General features: G+C 45.1%; 1 protein-coding gene across 1 annotated transcript in view; it reads right to left on the bottom strand.

Annotated features, from left to right (window-relative positions):
• MAPK1 (mitogen-activated protein kinase 1) overlaps window positions 1-18,192 on the bottom strand; it is a 107,503-nt gene that overhangs the window by 12,032 nt on the left and 77,279 nt on the right. The window contains exons 6-7 of the mRNA XM_003905274.3: window positions 17,874-18,005; window positions 845-954 (exon numbers count right to left, since the gene is read on the bottom strand). Of these exons, the coding sequence (XP_003905323.1) occupies window positions 845-954; window positions 17,874-18,005 (242 nt within the window). The remainder of the gene's footprint in view (window positions 1-844; window positions 955-17,873; window positions 18,006-18,192) is intronic.

Here is an 18,192-nt window from a genome sequence, read left to right as displayed (position 1 = left end):
TTTTTTTTTTTTTTTTTTTTTTTTTTTTTTTTTTTGAGACGGAGTCTGGCTCTGTCGCCCAGGCTGGAGTGCAGTGGCCGGATCTCAGCTCACTGCAAGCTCCGCCCCCCGGGTTTACGCCATTCTCCTGCCTCAGCCTCCCGAGTAGCTGGGACTACAGGCGCCCGCCGCCTCGCCCGGCTAGTTTTTTGTATTTTTTAGTAGAGACGGGGTTTCACCGTGTTCGCCAGGATGGTCTTGATCTCCTGACCTCGTGATCCACCCGTCTCGGCCTCCCAAAGTGCTGGGATTACAGGCTTGAGCCACCGCGCCCGGCCGCCTCATCACTTCTTACAACAGACTCTCATGTCCTTGTCTCTAGGGAATAGTACACCCGACATGGAGTCGCCAAGCCACAGTGGAAACTGTCCAGGTTGACTTCCCTCCCTATTCTGTGTGCTGTCCCTGTCAGCAGGCTGACCACCTCCTCTCCACTCTGGCCATCCTCAGGGCCAGCACATCACTTCAGGTGTCTCTTCCTATCAAACCATGACAACGGCCTCCAGTCTCAGACCCCTGTCCTCTCTGTGCTCCACACTGGTGCAGCTGTCCCCTTTATACATGCATTCTCCCCACCCCTACCTGTTGCAGGTAGCCTGGAGGAAGTCTGCTGAGATAGAGAGTTATGCGGGGAGAAGGTTTCAAGCTGTGCCCCACAGCACTCATCCTCAAGGCAAAGGTGGGCTTGTTGGAAGAACCAGGTATGGCACCAGGTACATCTCAGGAAAATCTAAGCAAGATATGGTTGGTCCACTGCTGGCTGATCTATGTCCCTGAAGCAGCAGCCAGGAACATGAGCTCTTACCTCGTCACTCGGGTCGTAATACTGCTCCAGATATGGGTGGGCCAGAGCCTGTTCTACTTCAATCCTCTTGTGAGGGTTGAATGTCAACATTTTGTCCAGTAAGTCCAGAGCTATAAAGAGAAAGGTTTTGCAGTAGTGAGAGCAGGAGTAGTAGTCACGGAAATACTTCAATTTCCTGTTTAAGTAAACTCACCCACAAAACAACTAACCTAAGCATGACTACGGAGACAGCAGCCAGCACAAAAGATGCTGACTGTATCTCCAAGTCTCCTGAGACTGTGAACGTAGGGGCTGACCACCTGACAATCGCAGACCTCATCACTCGGGAAGGAGCGGGGATCATGATTCGAACCCAGGTCTGCCTACAAAACCTGGACTTTTCCTAAGATAGGACTCTGCACTGCAGGTATCAAAGGCAAAGGTTTTATGTATGTACTTTTCTCAGATCAGCTTGGAAGTCATTTTTGTCCTGGTCTATTTGTCTCCTGACACACAGAACAGGTCTCCAAGGTCACAGAAGAAAACACTCTTCTTCCAGGATCTGGTTGAGAGACATGTGTGACCAAAGGCCTCCCAGCCAACTCTGCAGCTGAGTCTTTCTGCAAGGCCCAACGCCTTAAGTCCTCTTTTGCCCTGGCCAATAGTCAATAGCTGAGCAGTTCTTTTACCGCTAGGGTGCAGTAGCAGGAACAAATGTGGATCAACTGCACTGTGATGGAGGGGGCGCTGACAAGCAGCTCACCCTGATGGCCCCCATGGCTGGCCCCCAGTCACCACCTCAGCCAAAAGACGGCTGGAGGGTCTGGCTAACAGTGGCTGGGACAAGGGTTAAGAGAAATGTGAGGAAATACTGTGTTTAGTAGCAGGAGTAGGTGTATTGAGAAACAATACATGCTAAAGAACATTATTGTTCTGGTAAAAAGGTAGCAAAGGGGCTCCTTTTAAAAATATTTCATGTATCCTTTTATTTAGTGATGCTCAGACTACTGGTTTCAATTTAAGTAGCAGGTCTTTTCTTCAAATTAAACCCTAAGAGGAGCCTCAAGATATGGCAGAGGTAAAAAAGAAGATACTCTGTCTTCCCTTAGGTCCTAGTTCACAGCCCGAGGCACCCCCCAAAAATCCAAGCCTCCAAGGAACAAGTCTGAAAAACTAGCCAATCAATTAAAACCATAAATTTTTAGACAATGTAGTGACACTAAAACAAGACAAAAACAGGCTAGGTGTGGTGGCTCACGCCTGTAATCCCAGCACTTTGGGAGGCTGAGGTGGGCGAGGTCAGGAGTTGAAGACCAGCCTGGTGAAAACAGTGAAACTTGTCTCTACTTAAAAAAAAGAAAAAATACAAAAATTAGCTGGGCGTGGCAGCACATGCCTGTAGTCCCAGCTACTCAAGAGGCTGAGGCAGAAGAATTGCTTAAACCTGGGAGGCAGAGGTTGCAGTGTGCCACTGCACTCCAGCCTGGGTGACAGACCGAGACTCCGTCTCAAAAACCAAACCAAACCAAACCAAACCAAATCAAAACAAAAACACTGGCACTACTTAATGAAGTCTCTTTTCTGATAATGATCATTTCTTTTTTTTTTTTTTTTTTTTAGACGGAGTCTCCCTCTGTCGCCCAGACTGGAGTGCAGCGGTGCGATCTTGGCTTACTGCAAGCTCTGCCTCCCGGGTTCACACCATTCTCCTGCCTCAGCCTCCTGAGTGGCTGGGACTACAGGCGCCCGCCACCACGCCTGGCTAATTTTTTGTATTTTTAGTAAAGACGGGGTTTCACCGTGTTAGCCAGGATGGTCTCGATCTCCTGACCTCGTGATCTGCCTGCCTTGGCCTCCCAAAGTGCTGGGATTACAGGCGTGAGCCACTGCGCCCAGCTGGCAATGATCATTTCTTATTAGGTTATTTGTAGGCGGCAAGGTCAACTTCATCCATCTGCAAATTAGCACATACTATTAAGCCCTCAAAGTAGAATGATAAAATATCATTTATTTCTTCTTAAAACATTTTAAAATTTAATTGTATGTCCCTTCTCACCATTCCTAGAATGATGAACAATCACATAAAATTTGGTACAATACTCATGATCAGTTTAAGGAAATCACTTCTAGCTCACTATTTTCAAGTAAGTTAGTTTTCACTGTTTACTCACTAAGAAAATGTTGCCTAACCCTTAAGAACAGTCAGTAGACCTTCCGAAGGGATTGCTTGGGTGCTGGGTGGAGGTGGGAGACATCTTGCCACCTGAGGTCATTGAAGGGCTGTGGGTGTGTATCTGTGCTCAGCACCAGCCCCCAATTTTAACTTCCCTTGTTGCAACCCCTGACCTTAAGACAACAGGAGATGATAAACATGGCAAACCACATGCTGGACATAATGAGAAATTCTGCATAGAATACATTTACAAGTTATGTATGTTTCTATCTATAATCTTTTCAATACATACAAGTGCACTTTAGGAAATTATGGAATAATGATATTTTGTTTTATAGCCTAGAGAACTTTTCAGAGTAGAGAATCCAGACAGGTTTTGCCGTGACTGAAGCAGCATCTGCGCAGTAGAAGAGGTGGTTATGCCTGCAGCTGGGACCCTGGGTCTGTGGGCACACAAACTGGCTAGCTTTAGCAAGTGGCCCTCTCAAGGGTCAGAATAAAGAAGCATGATGATCAAGAACCCAGGCATCTCTGGCTCAAATCCTACTTCCAACGAACACTTGTAGATATGTGTACAAGACACACAACCCTTGACGAATCTTAAGATTCCTGTGGTCTATAATATAGGTAATAACTCCCACTTTGCTTCCTGCTCCCAACCAGCCCTCCCCACATAGAACTCACAGACATTTTCTCAAGGACTTTCTTGAAACTAGATTAAGTCATTTGGCTTTTCACCCAGTTAGACACTGTCTGTGCTAGCAAAAGTCCAGGAGGCCTGGACCACAATGAGATTCTAACAGCACTACTTCTAAATCACTGGGGGCAGGAGGGTCCTACCCAAACTTGTTAGTGTTAAGCAGAGAGGCACTCCAAGCCAACTGGATGTTTTGCAGCTTAAGCATTTCTGAAACAGATCCATTAGTTCCTTCAAGTTAAATAAATTCTAGGCCCTTAAACCTCCAGGCATAAATTTCGAAAGAAGACAGCTTTATTAAAAAAGACTTGCTACTTGAAAAATAGCTAGAGCTCTAGCCTTCTTTTACTGCAAGTGCTATTTCTACATTATTCATAGCTACAGAAGGAGAAAAGGAGAGAAATGGGAAGCAGCTGGCAGGTGCGGATCCCACAGTCAAGAGTGTCCGGACTCCCTCCTCCCACGCCACATGGGCATCCACTGGTAACACTCAGAGGGTGTGAATCATGGTTGCCTGTGTAGATGCTTACTTGGATACAGGTTTTATTTCTCCTAAGAGACTGGAAGTCCCTTTGAGGCTAGTATTACATCTGACCACAAATCCTGACTTTCCCAGTGCCTTCCAGAATGCCACATCTTCTCTTTCTGTGTTTTTTGAAACAGAGTTTGGATTTTGTTCTATGGCCCAGGCTGGAGTACAGTGGCATGATCATAGCTTACTGCAGCCTTGAACTCCTGGGCTCAAGCAATCCTCCTGCCTCAGCCTCTTGAGTAGCTGGTAATACAGGCACATGTTACCACACCCAGCTAATTTTTTTAAATTAATTTTTTTGTAGAGATGGGGTGTCACTATGTTGCCCAGGCTGGTCCTGAACTCCTGGGCTCAAGCGATCCTCCTGCCTCAGCCTCCCAAAGTGCTGAGATTACAGGCGTGAGCCACTGTGCCTGGCCCTTCCCTCTTTTTTTTTTTTTTTCTTTTTTGAAACGGAGTCTCGCTCTGTTGCCCAACCTCCACCTCCTGGGTTCAAGCGATTCTCCTGCCTCAGCCTCCTGAGTAGCTGGGATTACAGGCGCCTGCCACCACGCCAGGCTAATTTTTTGTATTTTTAAGTAGAGACGGGGTTTCACCATGTTGGCCAGGGTGGTCTCGAACTCCTGACCTTGTGATCCACCCACCTCGGCCTCCCAAAGTGCTGGGATTACAAGTGTGAGCCACCACGCCTGGCCAGCCTGGCCCTTCTCGTTAACTTCAACTAGTATATAACAACCTGACCCCAACTCTTTCTTCTAATCCATCATCCTTTTTTCCTTCTTGCCCTGTCCTGGACCTGGGGAAAGCCAGTCGACTGGCTCTCCACAGTGCCTCTTCGTGTCCATCTTGACTGCCTCGTGAAACTCTGACCCTGAATCAATGCTGCAACCTGTCACTTCCATCCTCAACTCATGTTTCTGTGCAGGGCCAGAGAAAAGACTGAACTGTGCAAAGTGTGCCAGTGCGACAGTGCTTCTCAAACTTTCTGATCTCACAAACTCTTTATACTCATAAAAACTACTGAGGGTTGATTTAAAAAGCAGTTAATTCCGCTCATAGCTCAAATAGTTACATAAGTGCTTCTCCCTGAGAAAACCACCGCATTCAGTATGCAGCAAAAATGCTGTATATGTGTTTGTCACACAGACATTGTGAAGACATGTATTAAGGATGGATTTAATATGGTGAGTACTTTTCACTGGCACTGGTTTGAGCTGGTTTGAGCTGTGGCAGTGCAGAGCTCAGTAACCTCTCTAGTTCCACCGCCTTGACCTGGCTGTGGTGCTGCGGGCTCTGCTCACCATTGCTCCTGTGCCACAAGTGCTGATGGCAACATAGAGAGCAGTGTGAGTAACTCCTTAAGAGGATTATTAAAACAGCTTTAACCTCATGGATATCCTGAAAGGATCCCGGGGATCTCAACGCTATCAGTAACTACTGTGCTACAAAAAATCGAGATTTTCAGTCTCGTCAAGGCCCTCAACAGCTTCTGGAAAGCCTTGGTCAGCCCCCTCCTCTACTCTCAGATTTCACCCAACTTGCATGGCTTGAATCATGACCTTCTTGCTAGCTGACCCTCATTACTCTCAGCACATTTTCTTGAGGATGCTACAGAGAAAACTGAGGTGCCCAAGAGTGATCTTCCTGGAATTCCCTCCTAGCCAGATCCACACATATCCTTACTGACACTGCCAAGAAAGATATCCTCTCTCTACTCAAAGTCAATTCTCCCTAACTTGTGGCCTGGTCCACAACCCCTTCCCCTCATGTGGACCAGTCGTTTCTGTCTCCACTTTCCATTTCAAACTTCCCACTTCCACTCACTGTTTCAACTCCTCTTGCGTGGTCACCAACAAGCCCCTCACTGGAAAATCAACCCACATTTTCCAATCTATATCTTGCTAGACCTCTCTGCCGCATGGACACTGCTGTGCATGCCTACTTTCTCAAAATGCCATCTTCTGCTTCTGTGGTATCACATGGCACTAGTTTCTTTTCTTTGTCCCTATTCCATCACTGGCTGAAGGTTTGTGTTCTTCAACTTCTCACAATCTCACTCTTTTTTTTTTTTTTTTGAGACAGGGTCTCGCTTTGTTGCACAGGATGGAATCCAGTGGTGCGATCTCGGATCACTGCAACCTCTGCCTCCTGGGTTCAAGCGATCTTCCTACTTCAGCCTCCTGAGTAGCTGGGATTACAGGTGTGTGTCACCACATCAGGCTTATTTTTGTATTTTTGGCAGAGACGGGGTTTCGCCATGATGCTCAGGCTGGTGTTGAACTCCTGGGCTCAAGTGATCCACCCACCTTGGCCTCCCATAGTGCTGGGATTAGAGGCATGAGCCACCGCACTTGACCACAATCGCATTCTTCTATCTTTTCAATCCCTTGCATGATTTGAAAGACCACAGGTTAAATACCTCCCAAAGCTATCTTGAGTTGAGGGTGACCAAGCTGTAGATTAATAAATCCAACTCTGTGTAGCTAATAAAATAATATATAGCCTATGATTCAATTTATAATCAATGTATGCATCTACATGGGTAATAACAAAGTCTGCAAGCTTTCCAAACATTAGGTTATCTGAGAAATGGAGACAGACTTCTTACAGAAATTGCATTTTTTAATTAAAAAAAAAAGCAGGGGCCAGAAGCGGTGGCTCACGCATGTAATCCTAGCAGTTTGGGAGGCTGAGGCGGGCAGATCACCAGGTCAGGAGATCGAGACCATTCTGGCTAACACAGTGAAACCCCATTTCTACTTATGGGGTCACAAAGAATTGGCAGTCCCAGCCCAGGTGCTGAGGCAGGGGATGAACTTGGAGGTTGTAGTGAGCCAAGATAAGTTACTGCACTCCCAGCTTGGTAATAGAAGTTGCTCAAAGTAGGTCTGGGTGTGGCAGTGGTAAGATCCCATGAGCCCAGGGAGTTCAAGCATTGGGTGACTGTCACAGTGAGATCCTACCCCAGAAAAATTTCTTTTGAGACGGAGTCTCGCTTGTCAGCCCAGGCTGGAGTGCAGTGGCCGATCTCGGCTCACTGCAAGCTCCGGCCCCGGGTTCACGCCATTCTCCCTCCTGCCTCAGCCTCCCGAGTAGCTGGGACTACAGGCTCGCCACCGGGCTAATTTTGTATTTTTAGTAGAGACGGGGTTTCACCGTGGTCTCGATCTCCTGACCTTGTGATCCGCCCGCCTCGGCCTCCCAAAGTGCTGGGATTACAGGCGTGAGCCACCGCGCCCGGCCAAAATTTCTTTTTTTAAATTAGCCAGGCATGGTGCTTGCCCGAGCCCAGGAGTTCAAGGCTGCAGTGAGCTGTGATTGTGCCACTGCACTCCAGCCTTCCAGCCTGGGCAACAGATGGAGATCCTGTCTCTTCAGGAAAAAAAAAAGAGGATGAGGGCAGCAAATAGAATTCCTTATCTTCCTTCACTCTTGGGGTCACCTGCTGGTTGTGCCCACCAGCATCCATCCACTGGCTCTCTATAATCCATCCAACTGTGTTTGCCATAGGGGAGTGCTCAGGCTTGCCCACGCTCCCAGGCTGTGCTGTGGGAATGGTGACACTGACTAGGCCACATTCACCTGAGTCCCCTTGGCCACAGTGACAGATCAGGGATAGGCATGGCATCCAAGCTGAGCACAAAGAGGTGATGAGAGTCAGCCCAAGTCTTGGCTGCAACGATCAGGTCAAGTCTCTTACTGCCACCATAAGAAGAGAGGCTGACCTACAGACAGTCCAGAGCAAGGCAAAGCTGGATGATAAAGAAGCCCAGATTCTAGACACAGTGTCTGTGCCCATCAATCCACATGCAACTGAACTTTTCAGTTATCAGAGCCAATAAAACCCTTTCTCAGGCCAGTAAGTTCTTGTTATGTGGAACTGTGGAACTGAAAAGACCTCAGGTAGCTGACACACCAAACCCGGTCTTCTGGTCTGTGTGAATGACTCACCCACATTCCCTTGCTCCCCAAGCACCATCATTCAATGGTAACCACTGCTTATCTTTTCACATATGTTGTTGAATTCTTTTCTGTGCATTTTATTTTAGAAGGTTGAAATCACAATATGTATGACAAATGCTGTTTTATTTTCCCTTAGTAAATACTGCTCTTTAGTATTTTCTCCCACTATGAAAACTCTGTAAAAAAAATCACTTTTAGCGGCATTAAAATATTCCTTTAAGTAGATGTCTCATAATTTACTCAGCCATTTGATTAACATTTGGCACTTAGGTTGTTTCTAATGCTTTACAGGTGCCTTAAATTAAACATAGACTAAACCAAATTCTCAACTGCTGTCACCCAAACTGCTCCTCCTATAGTTTTCCTCAGATCTGTATTTCCTTGTAGACTGTGTGTTCTTGTCCTTTGCTTATTTATTTATACACTGTGGTCTTAGATTTGTCTCTGCTCTTTAGATACTAATAATATTAATAATGAATCTAAAGTTAATAATAATTCCTTAACTCTTTTAATTATCCTATGAGGTGGGAACTACAAATTGTCTCAATTTTGGGTTGAGGAAATCATGAAACAGAGCTTAAATAACTTGTCCAAAGTCAAAAATCCAAGTAGCAGAACCCTAGTGTGAACTCAGGAGGCTGATTCCAGAGCACTGGGTATCACCACTGCATTTTGCTGCCTTCTACAGAAGAGTTAGGAGAAGATCAAGTGTTACTCAATTTAGAACATTTTAGACCTACTGTCCATACCTAATCTAATTTTATTTAGCTTTTAAACTTTTATATGTCTCTCTTTCCTTGATGTTTGTTTTAAAACATAGGAAGTCGGCCAGGCGCGGTGGGTTACGCCTGTAATCCCAGCACCTTGGGAGGCCGAGGCGGATGGGTCACGAGGTCAGGAGATTGAGACCATCCTGGCTAACACGGTGAAACCCCGTCTCTACTAAAAATACAAGAAATTAGCCGGGTGTGGTGGCGGGCGCCTGTAGTCCCAGCTACTCGGGAGGTTGAGGCAGGAGAATGGCATGAACCCGGGAGGCAGAGCTTGCAGTGAGCAAAGATGACGCCACTGCACTCCAGCCTGGGCGACAGCGAGACTCCGTCTCAAAAAAAAAAAATACAAAAAACCCCCCACAAAAACATAGGAAGTCTTTCTCCATGCAGAGATCAGAAAAATACTGTATACTCTAAATATTGTTAGTTTTTCATGATACAATTTTTAAGTATCAATTATTTTAGAATTCATTTTGATGTATAATGATTTAAATTGATTTTCCTCCAAATAGCTATTCAACTAGCCCAGTACCATCTGCTGAATAATAATTTCTTCCCCCTCACTGAAGTCATTTGAGAGAATCGTAAGCTAAGACTCCTTTACAGAAAAATCTACAAAACTGCTGGTTTAAGGGATACAGCAATCAAAAATTTCCAACAAACATGAAAAAATTTCAATCTCACTCTTAATTACAGAAAAACAAATTAAATGCCACTCCCCCATTTAGTTGGTAGACCTAAAAGTTCAATACCCAGAATTGCTGGAACAAAAGACATGTGACAGAATCGCTAGACTGTCCTCTACAGAGACTCGACCAATTTACACTCCACCAGCTCTCTCTGAAAACGCCCTTTCCCCACAGCCTTGACCACACAGTAGGGTATCAAACTTTGATGTTCGCTTCTGTGATGAGGAGGGCGTTAAAAAAAAAAAAAAAAAGCAATTCCTGACTTTTTGACTTTTCAATGTTTGTATCTTGCATAATGAGTAAAAATGAGTACCTTTTATACATTTAAGAGCTGTTTCAACTTCCTTTTCGGTAAACTCTCACTACCTGAACTTAAAAATTCTAGCTTGTAAGTTTTTTAATCTCTTGAGTTCCCTGAGGTCTTCCATTATTTCTTGACAAACTTAGACTATCAGTTCTGTAAGAACGCTCTCTCTCTTTTTTTAATGAGTCCTCAGACCTCCCATCTCCAAACACGTTCTTAATCCCACTTATTGCTGGTACTATGTATGTCCAGGGCCTTAGAAGCCTTGATGGCACAGAACAGATACTCAAATCTATTCACTGAATGAATGAATTTATGTATGTTTTCTTAAAAGTATAAAAACAACTGGCCGGGTGTGGTGGCTCACGCCTGTAATCCCAGCACTTTGGGAGGCCAAGGCGGGTGGATCACGAGGTCAGGGGATCAAGACCATCCTGGCCAACATGGCCAACATCCTGGCTAAAAATACAAAAAATTAGCCAGGTGTGGCAGTGTGTGCCTGTAGTCCCAGCTGTTAGGGAGGCTGAGGCAGGAGAACTGCTTGAACCTGGGAAGCGGAGGTTGCAGTGAGCCGAGATCGCACCATTGCACTCTAGCCTGTTTGACAGAGTAAGACTCCGTCTCGAAATTAAATAAACACATACATACATACATAAAAAGCAAAAATTAGCCAGGTGTGGTGGTATGTGCCTATAATCCCAGCTATTCAGGAGGCTGGGGTGGGAGAATCGCTTGAACCTGGGAGGCGGAGGTTGCAGTGAGCTGAGACTGTGCCACTGCACTCCAGCCTGGGAGACAGAGTAAGACTCTGTCTCAAAAAAAAAAAAAAAAAAAAAATTAGCCAGGCACGCCACGTACTTGTGGTCCCAGCTACTCAAGAGGCTGAGACACAGGTCTGCTTGAGCCCAGGAGGTGGAGGTTGCAGTGAGTTGAGACTGTGCAACTGCACTCCAGTTTGAGTGGCAGAGTGAGATCTTGTCTCAAAACACCAACAACAAAAAAGCATGGTAGAACTGTTGAAGTGTTGTTCTGAGATTTGGTCCCAAGAGACCTTGCAGCATAGGCTCTTGCTCTTTTGGAATATTTATGCCATCATGAGAAGCCACTGAGTCTAGTCTACTTTAGGATAAAGAGGCAACTGCAGGAAGGACCAACTGTAAGACATTAAACCACTACAACTGAGGGATGGTGGAGGGAGCCAGCAGATGATAGTAGTGCATGGCTGAACCCAGGCGGGCTCAGCAGAACTACTCAGCTGCATCAGCCCAATGGACTCAAGAACAAATGCATGGCTCTTGTTTAAAGCCTGAGTTTTGGAGTGGTTTTTTAATGCAGCAATAGGTAACTGATGTAAACTTTAATGTCCAATGTGAGTATGGCTGAAGGACACTTACGGGTCACCCCTACAAGGGAACATTAGGTAGTCACTCTTTAACAACTAGAGGCCGGGCACGGTGGCTCACACCTGTAATTCCAGTATTTTGGGAGGCCAAAGCAGGTGGATCAACTGAGGTCAGGAGTTCGTGACCAGCCTGACCAACATCATGAAACCAGTCTCTACTAAAAATTAAAAAAAAATTAGGCCGGGTACAGTGGCTCACACCTGTAATCCCAGCACTCTGAGAGGCCGAGGCGGATGGATCACGAGGTCAGGAGATCCAGACCATCCTGGCTAACAAGGTGAAACCCCACCTCTACTAAAAATACAAAAAATTAGCCGGGCATAGTGGCGGGTGCCTGTAGTCCCAGCTATTCAGGAGGCTGAGACAGGAGAATGGCGTCAACCCAGGAGGCGGAGCTTGCAGTGAGCCAAGATCTCGCCACTGCACTCCAGCCTGGGCAACAGAGCGAGACTCCATCTCAAAATAAAAATAAAAATTAAATAAATAAATAAATAAATAAAAATTAGCTGGGCGTGGTGGCAAGTGCCTGTAATTCCAGCTACACAGGAGGCTGAGGCAGGAGAATAGCTTGAACCTGGGAGGTGGAGGTTGCAGTGAGGCAAGATCGCACCTCTTGCACTCCACCCTGGGCAACAGAGCGAGATATGGAAAGATGTTAGACCTACAAATGCCAGTGGTATGAACATTCACACAATCCTGTGATGCACGTACTATCAATAATCATATAAAAAAGAAAACCGGCTGGGTGCGACGGCGCATGTCTGTAATATCAGCACTTTGGGAGGCCGAGGCAGGAGGACTGCTTGAGCCTAGTAGTTCAAGACCAGCCTGGGCACCATAGTGAGAACCCATCTCTACAAAAAATACAAAAATTAGCCAGATGTGGTGGTGCATGCCTATCGTCTCAGATACTTAGGAGGCTGAAGTGGGAGGACTGCTTGAGCCCGGGAGTTTGAGGTTGCAGTGAGCTATGATTATGCCTCTGCACTCCAACCTGGGTGACAGAGCAGGACTCCATCTCAAAACCCAAACAAAAACACAATCCACCACTCCCCCTAAAAAAGAAACAAAAGAAAACTGAGGCTCAGAAAGGTTAAGGAGTTTGTCTAATAGTCACACAGCTAGTAAGAGGCTGGGTTGTGGACTGTACCCAGGAGGTCAGGCTACAAAACCTGTACTCCTAACACCTGATGCTATACTGCTCCCTGTAGCACCACCAATTCCCATTTCTCCACTTTCTTTATTTAGAGCTTTGCACTACTTCTTCATTATATTCACCCAATACCAGCATTGCAAATTTAATTTCCTGGATTTTAGTGGTGTCAATTATCTGCATGAATGAATCTCAAACTTCATAACCTTAACCTAAAAAAAATGGCCAGGAGTGGTGGCTCACGCCTGTAATCCCAACACTTTTTTTTTTTTTTTTTGAGACAGAGTCTTGCTCTGTTGCCCAGGCTGGAGTGCAGTGGCACGATCTTGGCTCACTGCAAGCTCCGCCTCCTGGGTTCATGCCATTCTCCTGCCTCAGCCCATTGCAAGCTCCGCCTCCTGGGTTCATGTCATTCTCCTGCCTCAGCCCACTGCAAGCTCCGCCTCCTGGGTTCATGCCATTCTCCTGCCTCAGCCTCCCGAGTAGCTGGGACTACAGGTGCCCGCCAGCTAACTTTTTTGTATTTTAGTAGAGACGGGGCTTCAGCGTGGTCTCGATCTCCTGACCTTATGATCTGCCCACTGTGGCCTCCCAAAGTGCTGGGATGACAGGCGTAATCCACCGTGCCCAGGCTGTAATCCCAACACTTTGGGAGGCCAAGGAGGGTAGATTGCTTGAGCCCAGGAATTCAAGACCAGTCTGGCAACGTGGGGCAATGCTGTCTCTATGAAAAATACAAAAAATTAGCTGGGCGTGGTGACATGCGCTTGTGGTCCCAGCTACTCAGGAGGCTGAGGTGGGCAGATCACGCGAGCCCAGGGAGGTCGAGGCTGAAGTGAGCTGTGATCATGCCATTGTACTCCAGCCTGGGCAACACAGTAAGACCCCTCTCAAAAGAAAAAAAGTGAGGCCAGGTGAGGTGGCTCACGCCTGTTAACCCCAGCACTTTGGAAGGCCGAGGCGGCGGATCACCTGAGGTCAGGAGATTGAGACCAGCCTGGCCAATGTGACGAAACCCCGTATCTACTAAAAATACAAAAAAATTAGCCGGGCATGGTGGCGTGCGCCCATAATCCCAGCTACTCAGGAGGTTGAGGCAGGAGAATCGCTTGAACCTGGGAGGTGGAGGTTGCAGTGAGACAAGATCACACCATTGCACTCCAGCCTGGGCAACAAGAGTGAAATTCTGTCTCAAAAAAAATTAAAAAAAATAATAATAAAATGAAATAAAAAACAAAACGCAGGCTGGGTGGGAGCTGTGGCTCACGCCTGTAATCCCAGCACTTTGAGCGGCTGAGGCAGGTGGATCACCTGAGATCAGGAGTTTGAGACCAGCCTGACCAACATGCTAAAACCCCATCTCTATTAAAAATACAAAATTAGCTGGTCCATGCCTGTAATCCCAGCTACTTGGGAGGCTGAGGCAGGAGAATCACTTGAACTCGGGAGGCAGAGGTTGCAGTGAGCCAAGATCACGCCATTGCACTCCAGCCCACTGGGCAACAGGAGCGAAACTTGAAAGAAAGAAAGGAAGACAGAAAGGAGGGGAGGGGAGGGGAGAAAAAAGAAAATGAAAATAAGCGGCTGGGCACGGTGGTTCAGGCTGAGGCAGGTGGATCATGAGGTCAGGAGTTCAAGACCAGCCTGGCCAAGATGGTGAAACTCCATCTCTACTAAAAATACAAAAATTAGCCAGGCACGGTGGCAGGCATCTGTAATCCCAGCTACTTGGGAGGCTGAGGCAAAGAACTGCTTGAACCCGGGAGGCAGAGGTTGCAATGAGCCGAGATCACGCCACTGAACTCTAGCCTGGGCGACAGAGTGAGACTGTCTCACAAAAAAAAGAAAAAAAGAAAATGAAAACAAGCATAAAAAAAGAATCAGAAATAATTTGATGCAAATCATGATTAACTACAGACAAGAGTAAGGAAACAAATAGGAGAGGAACATCTGGGAGTAGGCCTTTTTTTTTTGTTTTTTAAGAGAGAGAAGAGTCCGTCAGCATGGAGTGCAATGATGCAATCACAGATAACAGCAGCTTTGACCTCCTTGGGCTTATGCAATCCTCCCTCCTCAGTTCCCCAGGTAGTTCAGACTACAGGTAGGTACTACTACACTTGGCTGAATTTTGAGTTTTTAATTTTGTAGAGATGGGGTCTTACTATGTTGTCCAAGCAGGTCTCAAATTCCTGGCCTCAAGCGATCCTCCTGTGTTGATCTCCCAATGGGCTAGGATCACAGGCATAAGCCACCATACCAGGCCTAATGATGCATCTCTGTTGCTTATGCACCTCTTTAAAAAAGCGACTCAGGAAATAACATTTAGTAACATTTAGGTAACATGCTTAGGAGGTATAATATACAAGCCAATCTAATCAGTAACATGTATTATGCATGTGACATTCTAGCTAAAAATATCCTACCATCAAAATACATTACAGGCCAGGTGTGGCTGCTCATGTCTGTAATCCTAACATTTTAGAAGCCCAGGGTGAGCAGATAGCTTGAGCTCAAGACTTCGGGACCAGACTGGGCAACACGGTGAAACCCTGTCTCTATAAAGAATACAAAAATTAGATAGGCATGGTGGCGGAGGTAGTTCCAGCTACTCAGTTGTAGTCCCAGCTACGCAGGTGGCTGAGGTGGGAGGATGGCTTGAGCCTGGGAGGTGGAGGTTGCAGTGAGCCGAGATTGTGCCACTGCGCTCCAGCCTGGGTGATATAGCCAGATCTGTCTCCAAAAAAAAAAAAAAAAAAAAAAAAACCCCAAAACCAAAATACATTATATAATTACAACCACACAGATAGAAGCTTGCACACATTCGTGCAAAAAAACGAAAGGTTACTGTGGGATCCTGGTGATCAGGATCATACTCCCTTACCATTCCTCCTATACTTCTTAACTGTCTACAATGATGAAATTCTTCTACCTTTATATGAAAGATTAAAAGAAAGTTTCTCCCATTTTCAAAAGAAATTCAGTTCTAAACAACCAAGTATTTCTCAACCTTCACTCAGGTCAATACATAAAACCAATTCAACATTTAAGTAGACAATTGTTAAATCTACATATACACATATATTCATATGCATGTACAGATAAACACATATAGATAAAACAGGAAGTTAGAAATAGCTAAATTTCTAACAGAAGACTGGATAAAAATGCTATAAAATCATTAACGATAAGCTAGATCTATGCACTGATGTGAAAAGATGTTCAAGACACAATTCTATTAACAATGACATTTAGGGAATAATTATAAAAGAATTTTACCTTCTTAAATATTTCTATAATTTCTGAATTTTTAAAAAAGTTAACCCTTATAATAATTATTTTTAAAAAATTAATTATAGAGAAAATACGCACACGTATGCAGATAAAGATATGGAAGGACAAGCACCCTATTCAGATTCCCCCCTCCACTTTTAAGGAATCCTGTTTTTATAAATGGGCCCACCTAGATAATCCACCTACCTAGAGAGATAATCCAGGAAAATCTTCCTATCTTTTTTTTTTTGAGACAGAGTCTGGCTCTGTAGCCCAGGCTGGAGTGCAGTGGTGAGATCTCGGCCCACTGCAAGCTCCCCCTCCTGGATTCATGCCATTTTCCTGCCTCAGCCTCCCAGGTAGCTGGGATTACAGGTGCCTGCCACCACGCCCAGCTAATTTTTTGTATTTTTTTTTTTTTAGTAGAGATGGGGTTTCACCATATAAGCCAGGATGGTCTCCATCTCCTGATCTTGTGATCCACCCACCTCAGCCTCCCCAAAGTGCTGAGATTACAGGTGTGAGCCACCGCGCCTGGCAACCTTCCTATCTTAAAAGTCAGCTGATGGGCCTACTCTGGGCATACCACACCGCTCATGGATTAGCCCTGCTCTGTAAGGAGCAGTTGGAAAAAAAAAAAAAAAAGGTCAGCTGATAAACAATCTTGATTGCATCTGCAACCATAACTCCTGTTTGCCAGGGAACCTAACACAGTTAGTTATAGGCTCCAGAAATTAGAATATAGCCATGGGGGTGGATGGGGGGGATCATTATTCCACCTATCATGGTTTTATAATAGCATGATGTTTTAAAAACTAGCTGCCTAATATATTTAACAGGTACATGTTAAATGGGAATAAAGGATAATACAATTATTAAACAAAGATGACCTAAAAAAAAAAAAAAAGGGTAAAAATCAAATGTATCACTTTTTTCTTTTATGGGTACTCTAAAAAATCTTTGCCTAACATAAGGTCATGAAGATTCTCTCCTGTTTTCTTCTTGAAGGTTAAAAACTTTAGGCCTTATATTTAGGTTTATGTTCCATTTTGAGTTTTGTAAATTTTGCATATGGGTGTCTAATTGTTCCAGCACCATTTGTTGAAGAGACTGACACAAGCAATGACGTGGATTTTTATAAATCTCAAATGCATTATGCTGACTGTGAGAATCTAGACATAAAAAGGCTACATACTCCATGATTCCATTAACATGACATGCCAGAAAAGGCACAACTATAGGGATAGAAATCAGATCAATGATTGCCAGAGACTGGGTTTGGAGAGGGGTGACCCACTACAAACGGCACAAGGCAACTTTTGGGGATGATGGGAGTATTATTCCACATCTCAATTGCAGCGGTTGTTATACGACAGTTCATGTTTGTTAAAATTCAGAGGCCCGCACAACTAAAAAGTGTGAATTTTATTCTGTGTAAATTATTATTCAATAAACCTGATTTTAAAAATTATCAAGTGACAAGATGAAAAGGTGTGATTTGTTTGCAGGGTTCTAGAGTTCCTGAGACCTAAAAATGTGACCTTATTAAGCCAAGCGCTGTGGCTCAGGCCTGTAATCCCAGTACTTTGAGAGGCCGAGGCAGGCAGATCAAAAGGTCAGGAGTTCGATACCAGCCTGGCCAGCATGGTGAAACCCTATCTCTACTAAAAATACAAAAATGAGCCGGCGTGGTGGTGCGCGTCTGTAGTCCCAGTTACTCAGAAGACTGAGGCAGGAGACTCGCTTGAACCCAGGAGGAGGAGGCTGCAATGAGCTGAGATTGGGGCACTACATTCCAGCCTGGGCGACAGAGTGAGACTCTGTCCCAAACAAAAACAAAACAAAAGAAAGTGACCTTAATGCAAGTTAAAATTAGCAAAGAAACCAAAAGGGGGAGAACTAGACAGTCATTACCAGGCTCCCTTACTGCACTGCCACTGTTTCCCAAAAAAAGGGAAGACAGCAATTCAGAGTGAGCACTAAAGAAAGCATTATCCAATAGCCATAGGCTCACTTTTCAGGCTAGTGACCTAACAATTTAACAAACACGAAGCTAAGTCTAAGAAAAAACTAATCAACGAAATAACATTTACCTTTGGAGTCAGCATTTGGGAACAGCCTGTTCCATGGCACCTTATTTTTGTGTGGAAGAGAAAGCAAATAGTTCCTAGCTTTTAAATTTATTATACAATTCAGGTCTTCTTGTGATGGGGATCCAAGAATACCTATCAGATAAAAAAATTAGCTGTTAGTTATCAAGACCAAGGCAAATGACTACACACCATCAACTGTGAGTCAGAATGAACCCTGATAATTAACGGTTTATCACCACCCCTAATGCTTACCTTTCTTAAGTTTTTACACAAAAGTCCTTAACATTTTAAATCAGGGAAGGTTAAAAATTCACACCTA

Source organism: Papio anubis, chromosome 16 (genome assembly GCF_008728515.1).
Source record: "Papio anubis isolate 15944 chromosome 16, Panubis1.0, whole genome shotgun sequence".
NCBI lineage: Eukaryota > Metazoa > Chordata > Mammalia > Primates > Cercopithecidae > Papio > Papio anubis.
The sequence above is the reverse complement of the archived record's forward strand: the minus strand, read 5'-3'. Positions and strand labels throughout refer to the sequence as shown.